This window comes from Diorhabda sublineata, chromosome 4 (assembly GCF_026230105.1).
Source record: "Diorhabda sublineata isolate icDioSubl1.1 chromosome 4, icDioSubl1.1, whole genome shotgun sequence".
NCBI classification, from domain to species: domain Eukaryota; kingdom Metazoa; phylum Arthropoda; class Insecta; order Coleoptera; family Chrysomelidae; genus Diorhabda; species Diorhabda sublineata.
The window spans coordinates 8,228,552-8,247,891 of record NC_079477.1 but is presented as its reverse complement, the minus strand read 5'-3'; the positions used below and the strand labels follow the sequence as shown (position 1 = coordinate 8,247,891).

The 19,340-nt window shown below is 32.5% G+C and overlaps 1 protein-coding gene across 1 annotated transcript; it reads right to left on the bottom strand.

Moving 5' to 3' along the window:
• Window positions 1–301: 301 nt before the first annotated feature.
• LOC130442640 (putative fatty acyl-CoA reductase CG5065) lies at window positions 302–19,012 on the bottom strand. The gene is made up of 8 exons (XM_056776937.1): window positions 18,927–19,012; window positions 12,268–12,474; window positions 9,509–9,817; window positions 7,726–7,921; window positions 7,467–7,665; window positions 4,708–4,947; window positions 3,273–3,527; window positions 302–1,666 (listed from the first exon to the last, which is right to left on the bottom strand). The coding sequence occupies exons 2-8, from the start codon at window positions 12,466–12,468 to the stop codon at window positions 1,510–1,512; spliced, it is 1,557 nt and encodes a 518-aa protein (XP_056632915.1). The 5' UTR covers window positions 12,469–12,474; window positions 18,927–19,012; the 3' UTR covers window positions 302–1,509.
• Window positions 19,013–19,340: the final 328 nt, after the last annotated feature.

Genomic DNA, 19,340 nt, shown 5'->3' with positions numbered 1-19,340 from the left:
TCGGTTCCTGGTCCATACATTTCTGTCCCTACTGGTCAAATTGAAAAATTAATCGAACCTACTTTTAATATCAGTAATTGATATTAAAGAAATGCGGTGATGTTTTGTTCATTTCCATTTTGACACCTGCTTGAGCGAACTCTGATATATTATTTGTTTCTTCTACAGGGATACGTAGATTCTTTTAGTAGGTTGTGGGATGTTATGGTGAACAGAAACATTTGTGGTATATTAATTTTTAATAAGTAGTTTTGTTATTTAACGCCCAGGCAATACGCAAAACGGTAAAAAAAAGCACTTGACCATATAATATTTTATTGTCTTTATATTTACAGAGGTTTAATGATACCAAAATGACTATGTATACCTATTTACCTACTGACTGATGCCCATAAATGTTCGTCAGATCTTAATCATGTTTTATATAATAACAAAAGCTTGAGGATTGAATATTTGGTGGTTTATTTACTCATAGCAATCAGTTTTTTTAACAAATTATGACGTTACTTTAACTTAAAAATTAATGTAAGTTGATGTAAAGCTTCAATCGAAACCCTTAGAGTGCAAAGAGTTCACCAGGTGTTTCAATAAAGTGACTTTGAAAGGTCAGATTGTTAAGTTACGTAAAAAAATAAGATAATTTTCTCGATCAACAATATCAACAAGCCCAACTCATAGAGCCAGGAGCTTTCGACATTGGAAAGCATTCACAAATTGAAAAGATCGTCGATTTAGCCGGTTTAGCATCTCAATCACATCATATCACTGGTTTGAAAAGCATTGGTACGCGTTTTTGAGTCTTCTTTCCTATTATCCGTATTCGGTGCTGTTCCCGGCAGCTAAATACGGTCGTAGCCATCTGCTTTGGTTTAGTGGTATGGAATCAGATCATCTTTAGTGATGAATTTCGCTTTTGTCTATACATGATGGTCGGGTAAGAGTGAGAATGCAACGTGGAGAAAGATGGGATCCAGAATTAATTAACGTTATGTGCTCCACAATGTGGGCGTTATAGCATATGGTGTTATTCGAGATGGTAGCAGATTACCATTAGTTTTAATTAGAATTTAAATAGTTACTATTAGTTTTAATTAGAATTTGATTAGCAGCATCTTACAAAGATGCAAGACCCTATTTTCGGCGATATACTACAAGTCTATATGCTACCAAATAGTTTATTGCCTCCACGGATCAACATCACATTAACTAATCACTAATATCGCCATATCTATTTTCTATTGAATAAATATTGGACATGAGTGATCTCAGACTGTAGAATTTACAGCATCCTCCTCAGATTTTAGTAGCGACATATCATAAAATTGAGCTATATTAGAATTGAATACCCCAAGAACCAAATTTAGAGGCATCAATGAGTGCATAGTAAGTACGTCCACCGCGAATGATTAAAATTCGATGAACAAATATGGGCGTTTACTTTTTATTGTTAGTAAGTATATTTGTAAACAAAACTTTTGCTTTCTTAAAAAAATTTATGCATAAGCCTTACTATTTTTCCACAAAATAGTAACCGACTACTGGAATGTAACTGAGAATCGATTTCATTCCGTCGAACAAAATTTTAACTGGCGGTATCCAACAGCTAAGGAGGTAAAAGATGTAATAGTAAAATCCGTAAACGGCCGTTTTGTGAATTACGTACAATCTGAAAATAGACATTAAATTATAAATGATACCTGAAACATTTAACTGTTTCTTCTAATTAATAAATTTACTTGATAAAAACTAATTCATGTATTAGAGGAAGCCCCTTAAGCCCAGACAGCTCCTAACACCTGACCTCGTTAAATTGAAAAAAAGCTCCGACTGACTGCTATAAATTGTTGCAAGAGGCCTATGGGGACAATTCTCTAACTCGTGCGCGTGTTTTTGAGTGGTGTGAGAGCCGAGAGAGCAAATCAAAATACAAGGCAATGTTGATCGTTTTTTGACACTAACGGTATCGTGATGACTGAATGAGCTCCAGAGGGTCAGACTGTCAATCAGACTTATTATTTGTCAGTTTTGGCAACACTGCGAGAACGAGTTCGTAAAAAACGACCCGAGTTGTGAAAGAGCAACCCGTGGATATTGCACCAAAACAACGCACCTGCCCTTGGCGCGCTATCTGTGAAGCAGTATTTGGCCAGTACTACGTACTAGCTACGAACACCCGACGGACTCACCAGATTTGGCACCGCGTGACTTTTTTGTTGCCGAAGATAAAATCTGCTTCGAAAGGGACCCGATTTGAGTCAATGGAAGCTGTAAAGCAAAAAACGGCAGAGCTCCTAAAGGCCTTCACCAAAGAAGACTTCCAGCACTGTTTCGATCAATGGAAAAAACGTATGGAAAGATAAATGGCGAGGGGAGGGGAGTATATTGAAGGGGAGCATTCGAATGTATAATAATTTTTATAATAAAACCCTTTTTCATAAGCAGTCTTGTTATTCAATAGCCAGATCTCGTATTGTAATAATCTGAGGTCAAAAAAATTTTCTCTATTTTCCTTAAGTTTACAATGTGCCAAAACTACATTGTTAGACTATATTAAAAAATTAGAACAAGGAGGAGAAATAAAACTAACACTCAAAAAAAGAAGATTCAACCACTGCTTCAGTATGGTCAAGAAAAAAGTTATTATGAGGCTAAAAACAAATGGTACTTGCAAAATGATATCGAAAAATTGTATGACAGCTATAATAGTTGTTTCGCCCTCGAAGATAACTATATTGAATAATAAAATCAACTTCTTGAAAAAAAGTTTTATATGCTAGCCTACGAACTTTTCAATCTACCTGTAAGGTAAAACCTCTGAGAAGAGCTATCTCTACATCTTTCGTTTTCACATCTCTTTAACGTTTGAGCTTCAGATTTCCATTTGAGGAAACTTCTTCGAAAATTACATTCTTTGTTATAACTATCACATAAAGTCGACTGTGGAATACCGCGCTTGACGACAACCTTTATTAGACAGAATTTTTCCAACGAATCGAACTTATTTGAAACATCGATTTTCTACTACTAGATCTTTCCGTTTTGCGATTTCAACAAAATTTCAAATTCAACTTTTTTAGAAGTTAAAAGCAGATTATATACTCAAGGTAGAACTTGAAAAAATCTTTCAGTTGTTTATTAAAAAAAAACGATGAGCCCATGGGTTACGAAGACTTTGATATTTTAATACTCTCGCACGAATAGAAATAGATTATAGTGAGAAACAAAACATTGTCTTACTATTAATAAATAATAATATTTTTTCCGTAACTTACACTTTTTGTTTTCTTCTACATCTTGGTAAAGAAGACAAATCTTCTTTTACACAATACTGTCTTGTACCGAGAATAGCGTTTCTCAAATATTCTTCTAGTATTGGTAAATTTAACATTGGAAACTTTTTTCGATCCGTTTCGGTTAATTTATTAACAAGTCCAGTGAAATTTTCGGATTTGAAGAACCATTGGCGTACTGAAAAAAAATGTAGAAGCTCAAGACCGTCGTAGATTTTTTTCTGAATTCTAAGCATACTGAAACAAAACGAAAAAGACAAGTTGTATATATATCTGGAAGATTACAGAATTTTACAAAAACGATGACGCCACCACAAAAACAACCTTTTCACGTAGACAACTAAATGTCACTTTATTTGTTTATTTTTCGTTTAGAGCTACAGGTGGAAAATAGAAGCTTTGTGGCAATGTGAACAAAATTAGGGAAAAAACCTTTTTTTAAAAGCAACCTTTTATTATTTGTTAATAAAATGAAATAAAAAGTTTGTAAGTTCATAATTATATATTTTTAACACTAAAACTTTTTACTTTAATTATTATTGATTTCTTCCGTTTTTATCATAGTCACAATTTTATAAATAAAATCGAATCAAATGAGCCCAAATTCGATAGGATTGCGTTGTTTTTTAATTGCGAAGTTTCTATGCTCATCTTCCCCATCCGCAGATCAGATCGGTGCCAATAATTTTGCGTGGTCTTCCGATTTATACAATCATGACTATGATAGAAATTTCATATCAATCGGATACCAGAAAGTGAATCAAATTTACAAGATTTATATACACAGCGGGACAGTTGAAACTAGATGAAAGCTTGCCCACAAAGCGGGGTATCCTCTCCCTTTATGTGGCCGGTCGCGGTGGTTTTTGCAAGCTACTGCAAGTTGAGTTGGAAAGGTTACGGGTGTATGCCGAGATCTACGCTGATTACATTATAATTTTAGCCCAAGGCCACAATTTTGAAATAATAAAAAGTAAATATCATCGAGGTGTGGTGCACGTTAAAATCCTTGAGATCTAACCCCATTAAGACTGAGATTATACTATTTATAAAAAAGAAAAATCTCTATAAAAGTTCTCTTTTTCTTAAAGATAGAATTTAGTTTCACTAGTGAAGAGATATCTCGTTGTCACACTAGATAAGAGCCCACATTAATGAGAAGTTCCGGGCAGAACTGCCATTTGTTACACTTGCAGAAGAAGCCATTTGTTACACTTGCAGAAGAATGGTAGTTAAAAAAGTGGTGTCTGAAACTCGTTGTGATCAAATAGATGTATACGGTCATCTTGATCTCCTACGCATCAGCCGTGTGGTGAATAGGAAAATGTACGACAGTTTGGAAAAGTCTACACATTTTTTATAATCATGCTTAAGTTATCTGAAATAACAATAATAATAAAAAAAATAAAAAACTCACAATGGTTTTTGTCGGATAATTATCATCAAAAAATCAATTAGTATAGCAGGTAACCAATGAAAGAACAAACTGTAAGCATTATGGACAATTTTTGAAGATCTTATATCGCCGTCGGGATACCAAACTTGCATCTCAAATGGATAATCGTATATTATATGTCTACCTTGATCCAGAACTTCTCTGTAAGTTAATTTGAATACTGAAGATGAAGTTAAGTTGTATACAGGTACATCATCTAATCTGAAAACAAAAAAATTATACGATTATTACAATACGTACATTATCATTTCATAATAGATCATTATACTACGAGGATGTATTGATATCTAGTTAGCCTAGACCAGTTCCATGCTTAAACAAAATATTGCGTTACCATAGCAACGAACAATAACTTATTATAAGTGTCAGTGTAAAGTAAACCAGAGTTACGCAATAAATTAAAATAAAAAAGATGTCCACCGAAATTGTGAGAATAGAAAAATTGGAGAATCGATCCATCATCAAGCACCTGTATTTAAAAGGGTTAAGAGGTAAGCAGATTTACGAATATATGCTTAATACCCTTAGTGATCAATGTCCTTCGTCTTCAAACTTCGTCGTCCAAACTTCAAAAGAGGTAAATTTTCCATTGAAGATAATGACCGATCGGGAAGGCCGGATGTGTCAGTCCCCGAAAATATCGATGCAGTTCATGACATGATTTTAGCAGACCGTCGAATTGGGCTAAAACGGATATTTGAAGCAGTGAATATTTAATACGAAGGCGTTCATCATATAGTTCACGTCAATTTGGACATGAGAAAAATTGCTGCAAAATGGATCCCCAAATGTTTAAATGTTAACCAAAAGCGTGCAAGAGTAGAAGCATCGCGTTTTATCTGTGCTCGATTTGAAAACGATGTAGACTTCTTAAACCGAATTGTTATTATGGATGAGACTTGGGTACATTTCTACGATCCAGAAACAAAGCAACAATCGATGGAATGGTGACACTCTTGTTCTACAAGACCTAAGAAGTTTCGTGTCCAAAACTCTGCTGGAAAAGTTCTTGCTTCAGTTTTTTGGGATTGCCATGGAGTAATCATGATTGATTTTTTGGATAAGGGTAGAACAATAACTGGAGATTACTATTTGACATTACTGACCATTCTACAGGAAAAAATTAAAGAGAAAAGACACGGAAAGCTATCCAAAGGTGTTTTGTTTTTGCAGGACAACGCCCCTACACGCAAATCTCATGTTGCAATTCAAAAAATTCTTGATTTAGGGTTTGAATTACTAGAAGACCCCCCTTATTCACTAGATTTGGCTCCGTCCGACTATTATCTCTTTTCTCAACTGAAAAAAAGTTTAAAAGGTCGTAAATTTTGTTCCAACGAGGAGGTAATAAAAGCTGTGGAGGTCTGGTTTGCAGAGCGAGAAGAAACATTTTTTTTGAAAGGTCTAGAGACGTTGCAGGTTCGCTGTAATAAATATATCCAATTAAGAGGAGAATATGTTGAGTAATAAAATATTTTGAGATTGAAATTTTGTTTGGTTCTATAGTAGCTAAGAATTTTTCAATATATCCTCGTATTTCTCCTATTCTCCCTTATTAAGAATAACGTTAATCAGTGAAAATTTTCGATTTGCTTTTGTGAAAACGGGAATTCAATTTTTCAATAATCAATTCCAATTCATACATTCCTATTCTCATTTCAATTACTATCAGAAAGGAATAAAAATATAACTCTGATTCTTATTTTAAACGAGTTAATAATTTATTTCGAGTCCTTGAATAGAATAAAAATAATTTCTAATTCTTTTAAAACAATAAAAACTTCTCAAATTTCTACCTGGTTAGTGATTTTTTCAAGTTAACAAAAAGAAGTCGCCTGGCGCCAAATCTACCAACCTAACCAAGTTGACCAATTTAGCCGCGAAGAGGTGTGAGCGGATGTGTTATCATGCTGTAAAAACACTTTTTTCTTCGCTGTTTATTCTTCAATATTTTTCTGTGGATCGTTAATCAAAACTTCTGAATCCCAGAGAACGGTGGCCACTCCTTTTCCGGCCGATTGGAAAGCCTTCAACTTTTTTGGAGCACATTTACCGTTTGAATTTCAATGTTTCGACTGTTTCTCGATTTCAGGTGTGACTGTCACGAAAATATGCATAAACATAAACATAGGGATTTCGCTTAATTAAAAGCGTCAAACACTAGTTTGAAGTGGTTCCACGATTACACTTGTTGACCGGGCGTGACGACAGCTTTTCGGGTCCAAAATTTCATGCACATTATGACCTCGCGGTCTTTTTAAATTCGCACTGTCTCATTTTCTTCAATCGGTGGACCGCCAATACAAGATCGTGGGTTTTTGTCAGGTTTTTGAAGCGACTGAACGTGGCTAACCAATAACCACCGTGTGATCATAAACTGATTTAGACATAAACTCAAAATTGAATCAGAGAGAGATGGCAGCAGGAAGTACCATTAATGAAAATATTAACCGAAAACAGGAAAGGGAAAGTACAAGAGGAATCGAAGCCTGAAAATGTACAAGGAGAAAATCAGAAGGAGGACTTAATTAGCTTATTATATTTCGTTAAATAATTTAGAAAAAACGATGTTTATTAAGAAAAACCGAATAAAAAACAGTATTTTTTCAGTTTATATGATAAGGCTATTCATATATTACAATAACCTTGAAAGTTGAAATCGAATATATTTTGTAAATATATTCGATATTTGTAAATATATTAGTAAATGTTTTAGTCACCCGGTTTGTTGAGTTCCAACGAAATAAGCGATACAGATACTAGCGTTAATAGCATAATCGACTGGTATAAATTGTCCTATATTTTCCCCTTTGCAATGCATAGATCGAATAACGCCTTTTCCCGCTCCCACCATAAGACCTATCGGACCATTTAAATTGTCCACCCAACCAGGAAGCGGCTCGTTTACTGCAGGAATAACTGAAAAATTAAACAAAAATAACAAAATTTTACTTAATTATATAGTATTTGTCAATTTACCGATTGCAGGTCGAACTATACAAACTGGCAAATGATCTTTTTCATCGGCCACCAAAGTTTCAGCTAATCTTTTACTATATGTGTAAGTATTTGGGTGTGGTGCTATGATCGATGGAGTTGCTGATTCTAGTGCATCTGAATTGAGCCATTTTGTTATTTCGATAACGTCTCTGGGCGAGTCTTTACTTGGGTAAACCTAAAATGTTTTCATTTTCGTAAATTCGTATCTGATGTTATAAATAATGACATGTCATAAGCAGTCAGATATTCACAAAACGATCGGTACATATTTTTCAACGATTGTACCACCAATTGCATCGTTTTACTTGGGCCCGTGTTCGTCGCCATCAATCGTTCGTCATCCTATATGACATCATAGTTTTCAACCGAGTTCAATTATACAAACTTTGTTAAGAAAGGCAAAGAACGAAAGAAGGATTTCTTTAAAGAGGAAATGAATATTTTCCTGTGCTATTTAAATCCCTCATTTTCTTTTATCTTTGGAATGAACATAATGTGATCAAATTTGGAAAATGTATAAGGTTCGTGTACTAGTATGTAAAGGTGAGTAAAAGTATCTCATATGGGAGAAAAGTTGAAAAAGTGTTCAGTTGAATACGATAAATAACAGTTCAAACGCCTTCAAGAATGGCGCTGGTGTAGACAAAGGGTATAGTATGTAGCAATAGATGACTTGAAGTATCCGAAGTTAAAAGAATTAATATCATAGTTAGTAATAAAAATTTCAACAAAAAATTCGAAATAAAAAATTGAAATTTTATCCTGCAGTCGATGTTTCATATATTGTACACTTTTCTTTTCACCCTTCAACCGTTTCCCCAAACAACTTCTCTCTGATATACCTGGTAGCACGTTTCAAGAAAAACCAACTTCGTTCTAGCTTCCACACTGTTTCATGATATCCCCTCTTTTTAACTTAAATGAACCCGAGAGACGTTTTGAATCCAAGTGTTAAGAACTCACTCTTCTTCGGAATAGCGAAGCGAGCAGATCTCTATCAACTGAGTCACTTCTAGCGGATCTACGCTCCTACTAGAGGCTAGGCTAAATTAGTTTTACATTTTGTTTAATGTTTTGTTGTATATATATACATATATATAAGCGTTTTCGTAGTGGATTTGTAGCAAAATTGAGCACCAAAGTGTACTAACTCTAATATATTCCGAGCTTTAGAATCTCGGCTGGGAATTAATTATTCAAGAAATGCGATGTGATAAATTTTGTAATATCTTTTAAAAAACATTAGATTCATTAACTTCAAAATTCAATATTCAAATTGACGCTTGATAGTAATATTAAGCGTATTGATTCTCTATTGGTTAGAGAATATCATAATCTAGCTGGCCTATGAGGTACCTAAATTTTGGTGTAAAATTATAAAAATCGGAAAAAGGATTCTAATCAATCAAACAATATATGGTCTTACAATTTAAATAAGAAATTATTTTTTTCTAATTATTTTGTTATTATTCGCGTGAAATAATGTCAGTGTTTCAAAACCAATTTTCCCAATGTTTTCGTAGTAGCATGCATTGAGAGACAATTTTATATAATTTAATACGCAATTATAACGTTTCGTCACAAAAAGACCCCGTTACACCTGCAAGCATTTTGGAGGGAATTCAAAATATAAATTTAACATATGATATTTTTGTAAAAATATAAGGAGGCTACTTCCGAATATCTTAAAAAAGTGTTTCAATATTTCACATCATGTAAATTAGGTTTAATTTCATTTTATTATATTTTTTATTCAACTTACTCTTTCTTCGAAAACTTCAATATCCGCTGAACAAAACGCCGTACTAAAATGCATAAAAACTTCAATGTGTTCCATTTGTTTGGCAATATCTAGGACTCTTGCAGTTCCCGCCGTATTCTGCTTAACAGCGTCATCTAGTTTAGCTTCCAATTTTAAAGTGGCTCCCATATGAAATACAATATTAACTTCTTTAACTAAAAGTTCGATGTCTGTCGAACTTAATCCCAAATTTTCAGAATATAAGTCGCCAGTTAGAGGAATAATTTTTTTAATTGCGTCCGGCTGAGCTTTTCTTAGTCTCTCAAACATCTAAAATTAATTGAAATTCTGGATAAATAATTATAATATTGGCATTTTCTCAATCAATAAGGTTGATGGATGATTATCAATTTATTGATACAAAAACAAATATTTCAAATTTATTATTAAAAGTCAAATTGAAACGAATGATTCTCATAGATATTCAGAGGAATAAATAAAACACAATTTACCAAGACATCAATTATTCTAAGTTTTAACTCTATACCTAGGGCCGATCGCGAGGTCAACGAACGTGGAGTCCCCGCACATAACGTTTTGACAGTACATCTAGATTCACAGTAAGAAATCTGATAAGTGAATGGTTCAAATTTGAAAACTTGTTTGAGTCGTTTGTTTTACGAGATTTTGTGTTTGATAAACCATTAGCTTGACTTCAACTTTGTATTTAGTACAAACACTGCTCCAACAAATTGAGAACAATACGAATGACGCATATTTTGGAATATTGTATGCAAAAAACCTATGCAAGTACAGTTAATCTTTTCGAGTTTCAGTTCGAGTTAAATAGAACGTCAAAGTAAAAATTAATGTTCGGTGAAAAATTGGAAGTGGAACTCAATTTCATGAAATCATAGAGTAAAATAAATAAGTACAAGAAAAAGAAACCTTCAATCACTAACGCAAACAATAAAGAAAATCGTAAGTAACAACAGCCTGCCTCTTTTCGCCGTCGCTAACAAATTGAATCGTAGAAAAAGGATAAATATGTTTGTGAAGTGGAAGATGTATTTGAAAACCTAAGGGATACTGTCACTGCGGTTTTCCTGTAACCGGGTAAACCCGATCAGCAGCCAAATCGCAGACGATAGGAAACAATACAGCCGCAGCTGTACCCGCACTTTATTACAATGAGAAATCTATGATACTCTCCAAAAAGCAAACTGGTTCGTCGAGCTACTTTGTTTACAGTTTCTAATTCCTCTCGCAATCGTAGACGGACACACACGCAATGAAGCTATACGACACCAAAAAGAAACCCTTCCTAAAAACCAACACAATCCCAGGCCCTGTCTCTATCAGGACCATTCCAGAAATAAACTATATCTCACACAAATAGAAACAACCGAACGAGACTGTTTCTCACGAAAACTTCACCAGTGTACACGTTGAAGGACCGAAAAGAACTATTAGGTTTGATTTGACTGGGAAATCAACTTCTGAGTGAGTTTTGAATGCATCAATAGAAAATACAGATTTTGTTGTAGAATTTCTAGAAATACTTTCTTTTCAAATCCTTTATGAGCTGTGTGTTTATTGTAAATAGTCAGGTATATGATTATAGGAATGATTTTGGTCTATGGAAGAGAATAAGGTGATAATGGAGAGAAGTGTTTATATTTTTGAGTAAAGGTGCAAAACAGAATGTATGAATATTTGAAAGTCAAGAGGATTGGAAAGAAAATAAATTCTCGTTTTGCTTTGTACTGACATTCTAATTGAACTGTATTCATTGATTGTTTTATTTGCTCATAGATTTTTATAATCGAAAACTAGAAACTAAAGACATAAAACCACGACTAATTTTTACTGTTACGAATTCGTCAACTGACCTAGACCATGAAGCAGGTCCTATTCGATTATGTTAATAGAATCTAAGTTGGGCGGACCCGCCAAGTAAAATTCCTATAGAATATTTATATCGTGTTGTGACTGTTTTTGGGGAGTCAATTTCTGAAAAGGCCATTTGTATGTTTACATTCTAGACCCGAATTATCTAGAAATCCGTTGTATAGAAACATGCGCTAGTTTAGCATCCTGAGTCAGTAAATGATCTGTCATAGTGAACACATCGGAATAGTAAATAGTGAACTGTATATTTATATTAATTAGTATGTTAAGAATTAGATAAATATTTTGTAAAAATTTTAGTGCATTGTTTAGACTGTTTAGAGAATAGTGAATAACTTAGTATTTAGTGTTAGTGTACAAATAAACTGTGAAACTAAAATACACAGTGTGTATAAATTCGCTCCACTGCTTAAAAACTGTTTCAATAAATAAGAGCATTGCAGTATTTTACTACCATTCTCTCAATAATAGTAAAACCGCCAAGGCTCTGCGTAATAAAATCCAAGTTGCCATATCTTTTTTATGCTCTTAAATGTTCGTAAAAAATATTAATGTATATAGTGGTTTGAGCACGTTTTCAAGAAAGGTATGGCTATTAGCTTCAACATAGGAGCTGGCAACGAAGCTATAATATAAAGAAATAAGGTAGAAGAGGGGAGAAATATTGTGAACAGAGCTTTATAAATCAGTATTAGATTTTGGAGAATTCATATAGGTAAAACAAGCTTAGAACAAATGAAAGCTTCCTAGTAATCATTTAATTGTAACTCCCTAATGATTGGGAGCTTTTTTCTTTTTTAATACCTGCAAATCTACCTAATTTAAATTTTTAATTATTATATTATTATTTTTTGTAATCTTAAACATACCGGTAATTTCCACATATCGTCTATTCTTTGTTTTGGAGTTTTGCCTCTCTTTGATCGTATTAATATATAAATATTTTTGATTTCGGGACAAGAATATAACAATTTTTCAATCATGACTTTTCCCATCAATCCACTTCCTCCGGTGATGAAAATGGTTTTGTTTTTGTACCATTCTGTTACTGGACTGTCCTCCTTCCGCATTATTACCTGCAAATCAATTAATTTTTTTTAAATATGATCGTATACCCTACTAAACTTTATAACATTTTTTGTTCTTAATATTTGTTGTTTTATTTTATTGGAAATCTTTATATTTGTCTTGTTTTTATTAAGCTTTTCAGGCATCTCTATTAACACAACAGATTATGACATAGCCAAGTTTAACTAATGTGAAAAATATACTTTTTCTTTTTGTAAAACTTTTTATTTGGTGTTGTTATTCTTTTAATACAATATTTATCATAAACATATTTTTTATCACCATTAAAAAACAGTCTGAACAACTCGCAGAGTTAACAAGGGAAGAACTTTTTCAATCAGGACCATCAAAGTTACTAAAATATATACAAAATGGCCCTCAATTATTATTTCTGGTTACACAATAAATTATTGCTTCAATAATTTTCTCATGTTTAATTTCCGAAAAATCTTTTATCAGTTTTAACGTCAGAATACAACCATGTAAAAGGCTACGAGGGCTATATGAAAAGTGTATTGGTATAGTATATTTTTTCGCATGCGTTCCTCACTAGAATTTCAGCCATTTTGGATGCTCAGTTTCTGTTTGACAATCATATTAGTGGGTTGTTGTGAAGATTTGTTGTAAAATAGTAAAAAGTGAGTTTGAAATTGATATTAAATATTTTGTTTTGAAAGCAATACTCTTACGCAAATGGAGAAATTTTGGAACTTGTAATTGAAAAAAACGCGAATAACTCGAATATTAAGAGAAATCGAAAAAATGTAAAGCACAAAATTTTCTAGGAAAAAGTCTTGGGTGATATTTTCGTTAAAGCCACTATTTCTGAGTAAATTTCTCTCAACGCCGAAAGTCGGAGCATCCACTCGCGAATTTCCGAAAGTGCGAATTCAAGCCAATTTACGTTCCAGGCGCACATGGAAACTGCTCTAACTCTTGGAAAACTACTTCGTTTTCAAAAAATCAAAATCCATCATGAAGATCTCTATCTTCTAATCGGGTAAGCTAGCATAATTGTCGACTTAGGAAAATCTTGCGAGATGAAGAGGTCTATTGGCCACATAAGCACTTGAAGTTTCAATGGATATATTTCATCACTCGTCATATAAACAAGCAAATCCAATGAGATATTTTTCGTTCGTGGTATTATCAACATTTTCATGTATATAACAAACATGAACTACTTCTTGGTTTCAAATGAACTAACTTTTAAAAAACGCGATCATGACCACTAGATTCGTTCTCGGTTGATTATTATTTCAATATTCACAGACATCTTAATAGTTTCTCTCTCACAAAAATGTGGATACTCATATACAGTATTGGATCTGGCACTTTTTTTCGAATTCTATGTAACTCAAAAACATTTTGAAACGCGAATAACTCGAAAACTCAGAGGAATTCGCTCAAATTTTGTGTTTTACAGTTTTAGATCCAGCATTTTTTTTAATTCTACGAGTTTATTCGCGATTCAAAATATTTTTGAGCGTTCAAACCCATGATATAATGGAAATTTTGAAAAATTTTGTTAGGAAAAAATTGAAACCTTTTTTGTACAGAATGTTGTGCTCCACATTTTTTGTGTCGACAGTTTGTGTCGAAATCCTCATAGTTTTCGAGTTATCCGCAATTCAAAATGTTTTTGAGTATATGAACTCATTTTACGGTGAAATTTTGAGGTTAGGAAAAAATGTAATCTTTAGAGAATTTTTTGTTGTACATTTTTTGTTCTAGCACTTTTTTCAAATTCCTTGTAGTATTCGAGTTATTCACGATTCGTTTGACTGTTTAAACCCATTTTACGGTGAAAATTTTTAGGTTAGGAAAAAATTCTTACGATACTTTTTTGTAGAAAATTTTATACTCTACAGTTTTTGTTTGGGCTTTTTTTTTGGAATTCCTCATCGTTTACGAGTTATTCGCATTTCAAAATTTTCCCATAATTTTGAAAATTCTTGCCTATAATTTTAACAAAAGTTTCTAGAAATGAACAATAGGTAAAAATATTTTGAACCTAAATTATCAAGCATGATTAAAAATTATCGTATCTCAACAGAAAACGGAGTTATTGTAGAAAGCCAGTATTTAACCTTTTTTCAAGATGACGGAAAATGCACATAGAAAATTTTAGTAGACAACGCCCCCACGTCATATAAAATTCAACTTCTTTAGACGTTAAGTTTTTCACACCAATTATAGCAAATGGTGTTCTGGGTGGCCCAAAGCTCTAAGTCCAGTCTGTAATTGTCGATCTCAATATATTGTTGTATCTAAAGAATGAAGTTGAGAGGACGAGCTTTCCTATGATGAACTGCTTGATATCAACTCCAAGAACAACAATTGTTGTGAACTTAAAAAACAGAAAGTAAAATTTCTAAGAAGCACGTAACCAGAATTTTGAAAATAATAGGAAAACATGCAAATCTATATCATTAAAAACAGCTAAGTGGGTATAATCAAGTAACCGCGAAATTGGAGGTGAGATTATGAACAAGCTAATTATCAAATAAATTTTAAAAGACTGTCAAATGAAGAGCTTCAGTAACTAATTTGAGCTAACAATAAAATAATACAAAAAAAATTGTTTTTAATGACTATTAAATGTCGAAGGAAATCGCCCAAAAAATGCATCAAGTACTTTCACGCCACTTATTTATGTACAATGCTATTTTTTATACATAGCCTATCATTAGTTTCGCTATGAAATGGTTTTCATAAACGAGTTCTCTTAAATAAAGTTCAACGTTCGATAATATTTCTTCCAAATTTTAGTAGAATTGCATAACTATAATATTACCCACACCAGTTATTCATTAATATTTGAACGAAAAAAACATATCTCATCAGCTTAGAAAGTAGTTCTACCATAGACATAGGTTATGTAACTCGATGCCTATTTGCAACAGATATACTAATGATTTCTAAGATAAAATGAGGAAATTTCTTTTTAGGTATTATTAGACCAGTTCAATTTTTGTTTGATATACAAAATTTCATCTACCTATCTACATTCATTTATATATGCATATGCATATATTCAATTGCATTTGAGCAATTAATGGCATCTATAAATGGATAAATTAAATTATAATAACTCACTATAGTTGAATCGTAAAGTGATTTCTTAGGCCCATTGATTGAAAACCCACAAAAACAGAAATATTCAATATTAGCTTATAAACAAGTAACTGTTTAATATTTTACTTTACAAAAAACTATTTCTTTTATTCACTCTATAAAGACTATAGGTATGTTCAGGTAGTTTCAGAGAAGTTGAGGAAATCGCTATATTCACAGATTCTTCCTTTGTTACTAAGTTAAATCTTTAGTCTTTAATTTTCGAGCAGGATAAACGGTTCGATGCAAAATGAACCATCGTCGGCGTGTATGATTCAATTTGAATGTACTGGTGTTGCTACAGTTTATATCTTTCAAAAGTAGATAATAGACGAAGCTACGTTATGGGCATCAATGCCATAGATAAATCTATCATTTTTATACACGTACTGTAGGGTTTTCCATGTTCGGAATCCATTTTTCATCGCAAATAAAATGAGTCTAATAAAATATCTTTCAGTAGGACAAGGTTATACACCTCTACTCGACACGATTCTTTTGATTTATGTCCCACTAGTCGACATTTTCATAGATTTTACTCAAAGATTTTAGTTTTCATTCTCCTTACCGTGCTACTTGTAGCTAAGTTTTCCTGCTTCTTACTTTCTTTCTTTTTTACGTCTTTTTACTTATGTTACTTTTCTAATTAGGCTTTCTGTTTAAACTTCTTTCAACTACTTTGTTTCTATTGATTCTTGTTTGAGCTTCTTTAAAGTTACCTCATTTCTTATCCTGTCCACCTTCTTTTTTCCTGCCATTTTCTTCAGTTGCTTCATCCTCACTGCTACTATTCTACTCTGTATTTTTTTATTCATCACCCACGTTTCACTTCCATATATTAACTTCCATATTAATATCGAGTTGTATACTTTTATTTTTATGTCTTAATCTATTTCTTTTTTCTCAAAAATTGTCTTATTAAGAGAATAAAATATTTTATTTGCTTTTCTTCTTTGTTCGCTATTTTTATTTTTCCGCCTTCTGTGTAAATGATTGCCAGGTATTCAAAAGTGGTCACTCTATATAATCTTTTTACCTTTCATTATTAAATATTCCCCATGTTCTCTTTTTTTGATTTACAGTTATCCTTTTTCATTCCTCGATATTTACTTCCATTCTCAGGTCTTTATCCATATGTCTACTTTTTCTTCCATTTTGTTAAATGTATCTTTAGAACGTCTAAAGGAGTTCGATAATCGGCAAGTGCTGGTACCAGGTTGATTTTCAACTGCTCTTCTTGTAATTGCAGTAGTCCACGATATTAAAGGGTAAAAGCTTAATTGATTTGAGGCTGTATCAGTTTTTCTGACAAGGAGCGTTTTGGTGCGATAAAAAACTGCGGCAATCATCAAAAAAGTTCATTAAATGGTACTGGAGGAAAAGAACGCATTTGCCACATACTGTTGAAGAATTATGCATGTGTAAAATATCCACGCTTTAGGTATCACGATTGCCAACTTTGGATCAAAAGCGCATTCGACATTTCTCGTGCCTTATTGAGGCGATTCAAGCAAAATGAGTCGAATTTGTAGCGTAGATTCATAGCTGTAAATGTCCGTTTTTTGGGATAGTCATATGATTATGTTTACCAACTATCTTCAAAAATGTAAAATAATAACATGAGAGTATCAGACAAAATTGATTGATAAGGAATAAGGAAAATCGCAAAAATGTTACCGAATTTGAAGAAAGAGAAGTCGTTTTTCAATCAGAAAACAGCAACTATTATTTGGAAAGTTTAAAAATATTGAATCAATCCTGGAAAAATGTATAGACTTAAAAGGAGGTTGAAAAATAAAAATGTCTTGTGCCTTTGTTACGTCGGAATTTTTTTCCATTCTCAGGTCTTCTATTGTTTTTATCTATATGTCTACTTTTTCTTCCATTTCATTATAAGTATCTTACTTTACCGCTTTCATATACGAATCCCTCTCGCCTAATGATTTTCAGTGATGATTGGCGACCTGAGTGCGAACAATATCCTTCTTCTTTCTTCTTTAACGTAAGCAAAATGCTTGTTTTCCCTCATATCCTCTGCCGTTTAATTCCAGCGGTCTTCCAACGCTTCGGCGCCCTAAGGGCGACTGGTCTCTAGCTATTTTGACTATTCTGTCGTCATTTTTCCTAATATCCATTCGTTTACGTTATCAATCTTACATGTTCTAATGTCCTCGCTTCTCTCCCTGTCAAAAAGTGTTTTTCCAGCGATCCTGTGCGCTATTTTCATTTCGGTGGTTTATAATATTCTCTTTGTCTTCGATGTCTATAGTGTGGCTTCCGCTTAATATAGGCCGGATGACAGCCTTATATATTCGGAATTTGGTCTCGTCCCGATATATATAAGATTGTATCGTTCAGGTAGGCGAACGATATTAAAGCGTAAAATTTCTACTATCAAAACGCTGCGCTGTTCGCTTATTAACTGTGTCCTCCACTTCAATTGTACATATTTTCCTTGCTGCCACAGCTGCTTTAAACTTTTGCAACACGAACTAAGACGTCAATAAACAGGTCAGGATCAAAAGAACGACATGTTTAAGTTGTTACATTTGAAAACCGGCATTACTTATCAGACACCCTCTAAATTATAAAAAATAAATTGTACATACGGAACTAATGCGTAGTGAGTAATGTTTAATGAACGCCTGTGAGGTAGATTTAAAGCAATGATGTGATAATCTATAGCTGATTTATTTATTGGATGTAATGCGTGAATTAATATATGAATATACGAATAACTTAAATCCTGTATTTCTTTTATAACATAGGCTCCTTATCTGGATTTTCATTTGATTTCAGTATAACTAGCCCGAATAGAATACATCATAGAAAGTGAAATGAAAAACCGTAATTCTATGCCTTAGTGACGAATGGAATAAAAAACTGTCAATAATAAATACTCAAAATATTATCGTATATAACTGAAAAGTTTTGTATTTTAGTCATTTTATAAAAGAAAAACAATTCATTTTACTAATGGAAAATTATGTTTAATCTCTATAGGTGCATCGTTTTAAAGTGTGAAAATTATTTATTTTTAATATTTTGTGTTAATATATATTTTTTTATATTTTTTTGATGTCCACACTCTTTTTTATCTCACTGTCGATCTTTTATAAACTGACTGGGAAAATAAATTATTTTTATTACATAAACAAAAATTAAAGAAATTACTCTCTGATATCAAAAATAAAAAATGTGTTAAATAATATCTAAGAAATGTCTATAAATACAAGATTATAAATATTATAAAAAATTATTCATGGTTTGCTGCAAATATTTAAAATACGTTCATACTGCGAGAAATTGTTTTCAGTTTCTAAATAAATTTAAGCGTACTTACCAACCTCGCAACTACAACAGTTTATGTTTATTCAAGACGCGAGTGATTTAATGAATGAATTAAGTTACGATCTAAATTGCGGAATTTGTTGCTTTACCTTTTACTGCTTATTACTACACTTATTCTATAGTAAGAGAAAGCAAACAGTTTATGGAAGAGGGGCCGAGTATAAAGTCTAAACTTCTATTTTCCACAAAATAAGTCAAAATTTAACAACTTTTCCATATAACTAGATCCGCATAATCATAAAAAGTTTATTTGAATAAAATTTACAATTTATCACAATTCAATAACACTAACAGTTGGATTATTTCGAGAAGAAAAACAGTAGGCATTGCATAAATATACAGAGGATATTTCATAAGTTTTCATATGTGAAACTTGTTGAAGACATTTTCTCATTGTTTATTGACG

Bases quoted from the DNA above. Each gene is read 5' to 3' on its own strand.
- LOC130442640 (XM_056776937.1), bottom strand. From the start codon at position 12,468: ATGCGGAAGGAGGACAGTCCAGTAACAGAATGGTACAAAAACAAAACC. The intron at 7,922-9,508 runs GTAAGTTGAATA...AAAACATTTTAG, and splicing joins TTGAAGTTTTCGAAGAAAGA to GTTTACCCAAGTAAAGACTC. The intron at 3,528-4,707 runs GTGAGTTTTTTA...GTTTTGTTTCAG, and splicing joins ATTATCCGACAAAAACCATT to TATGCTTAGAATTCAGAAAA.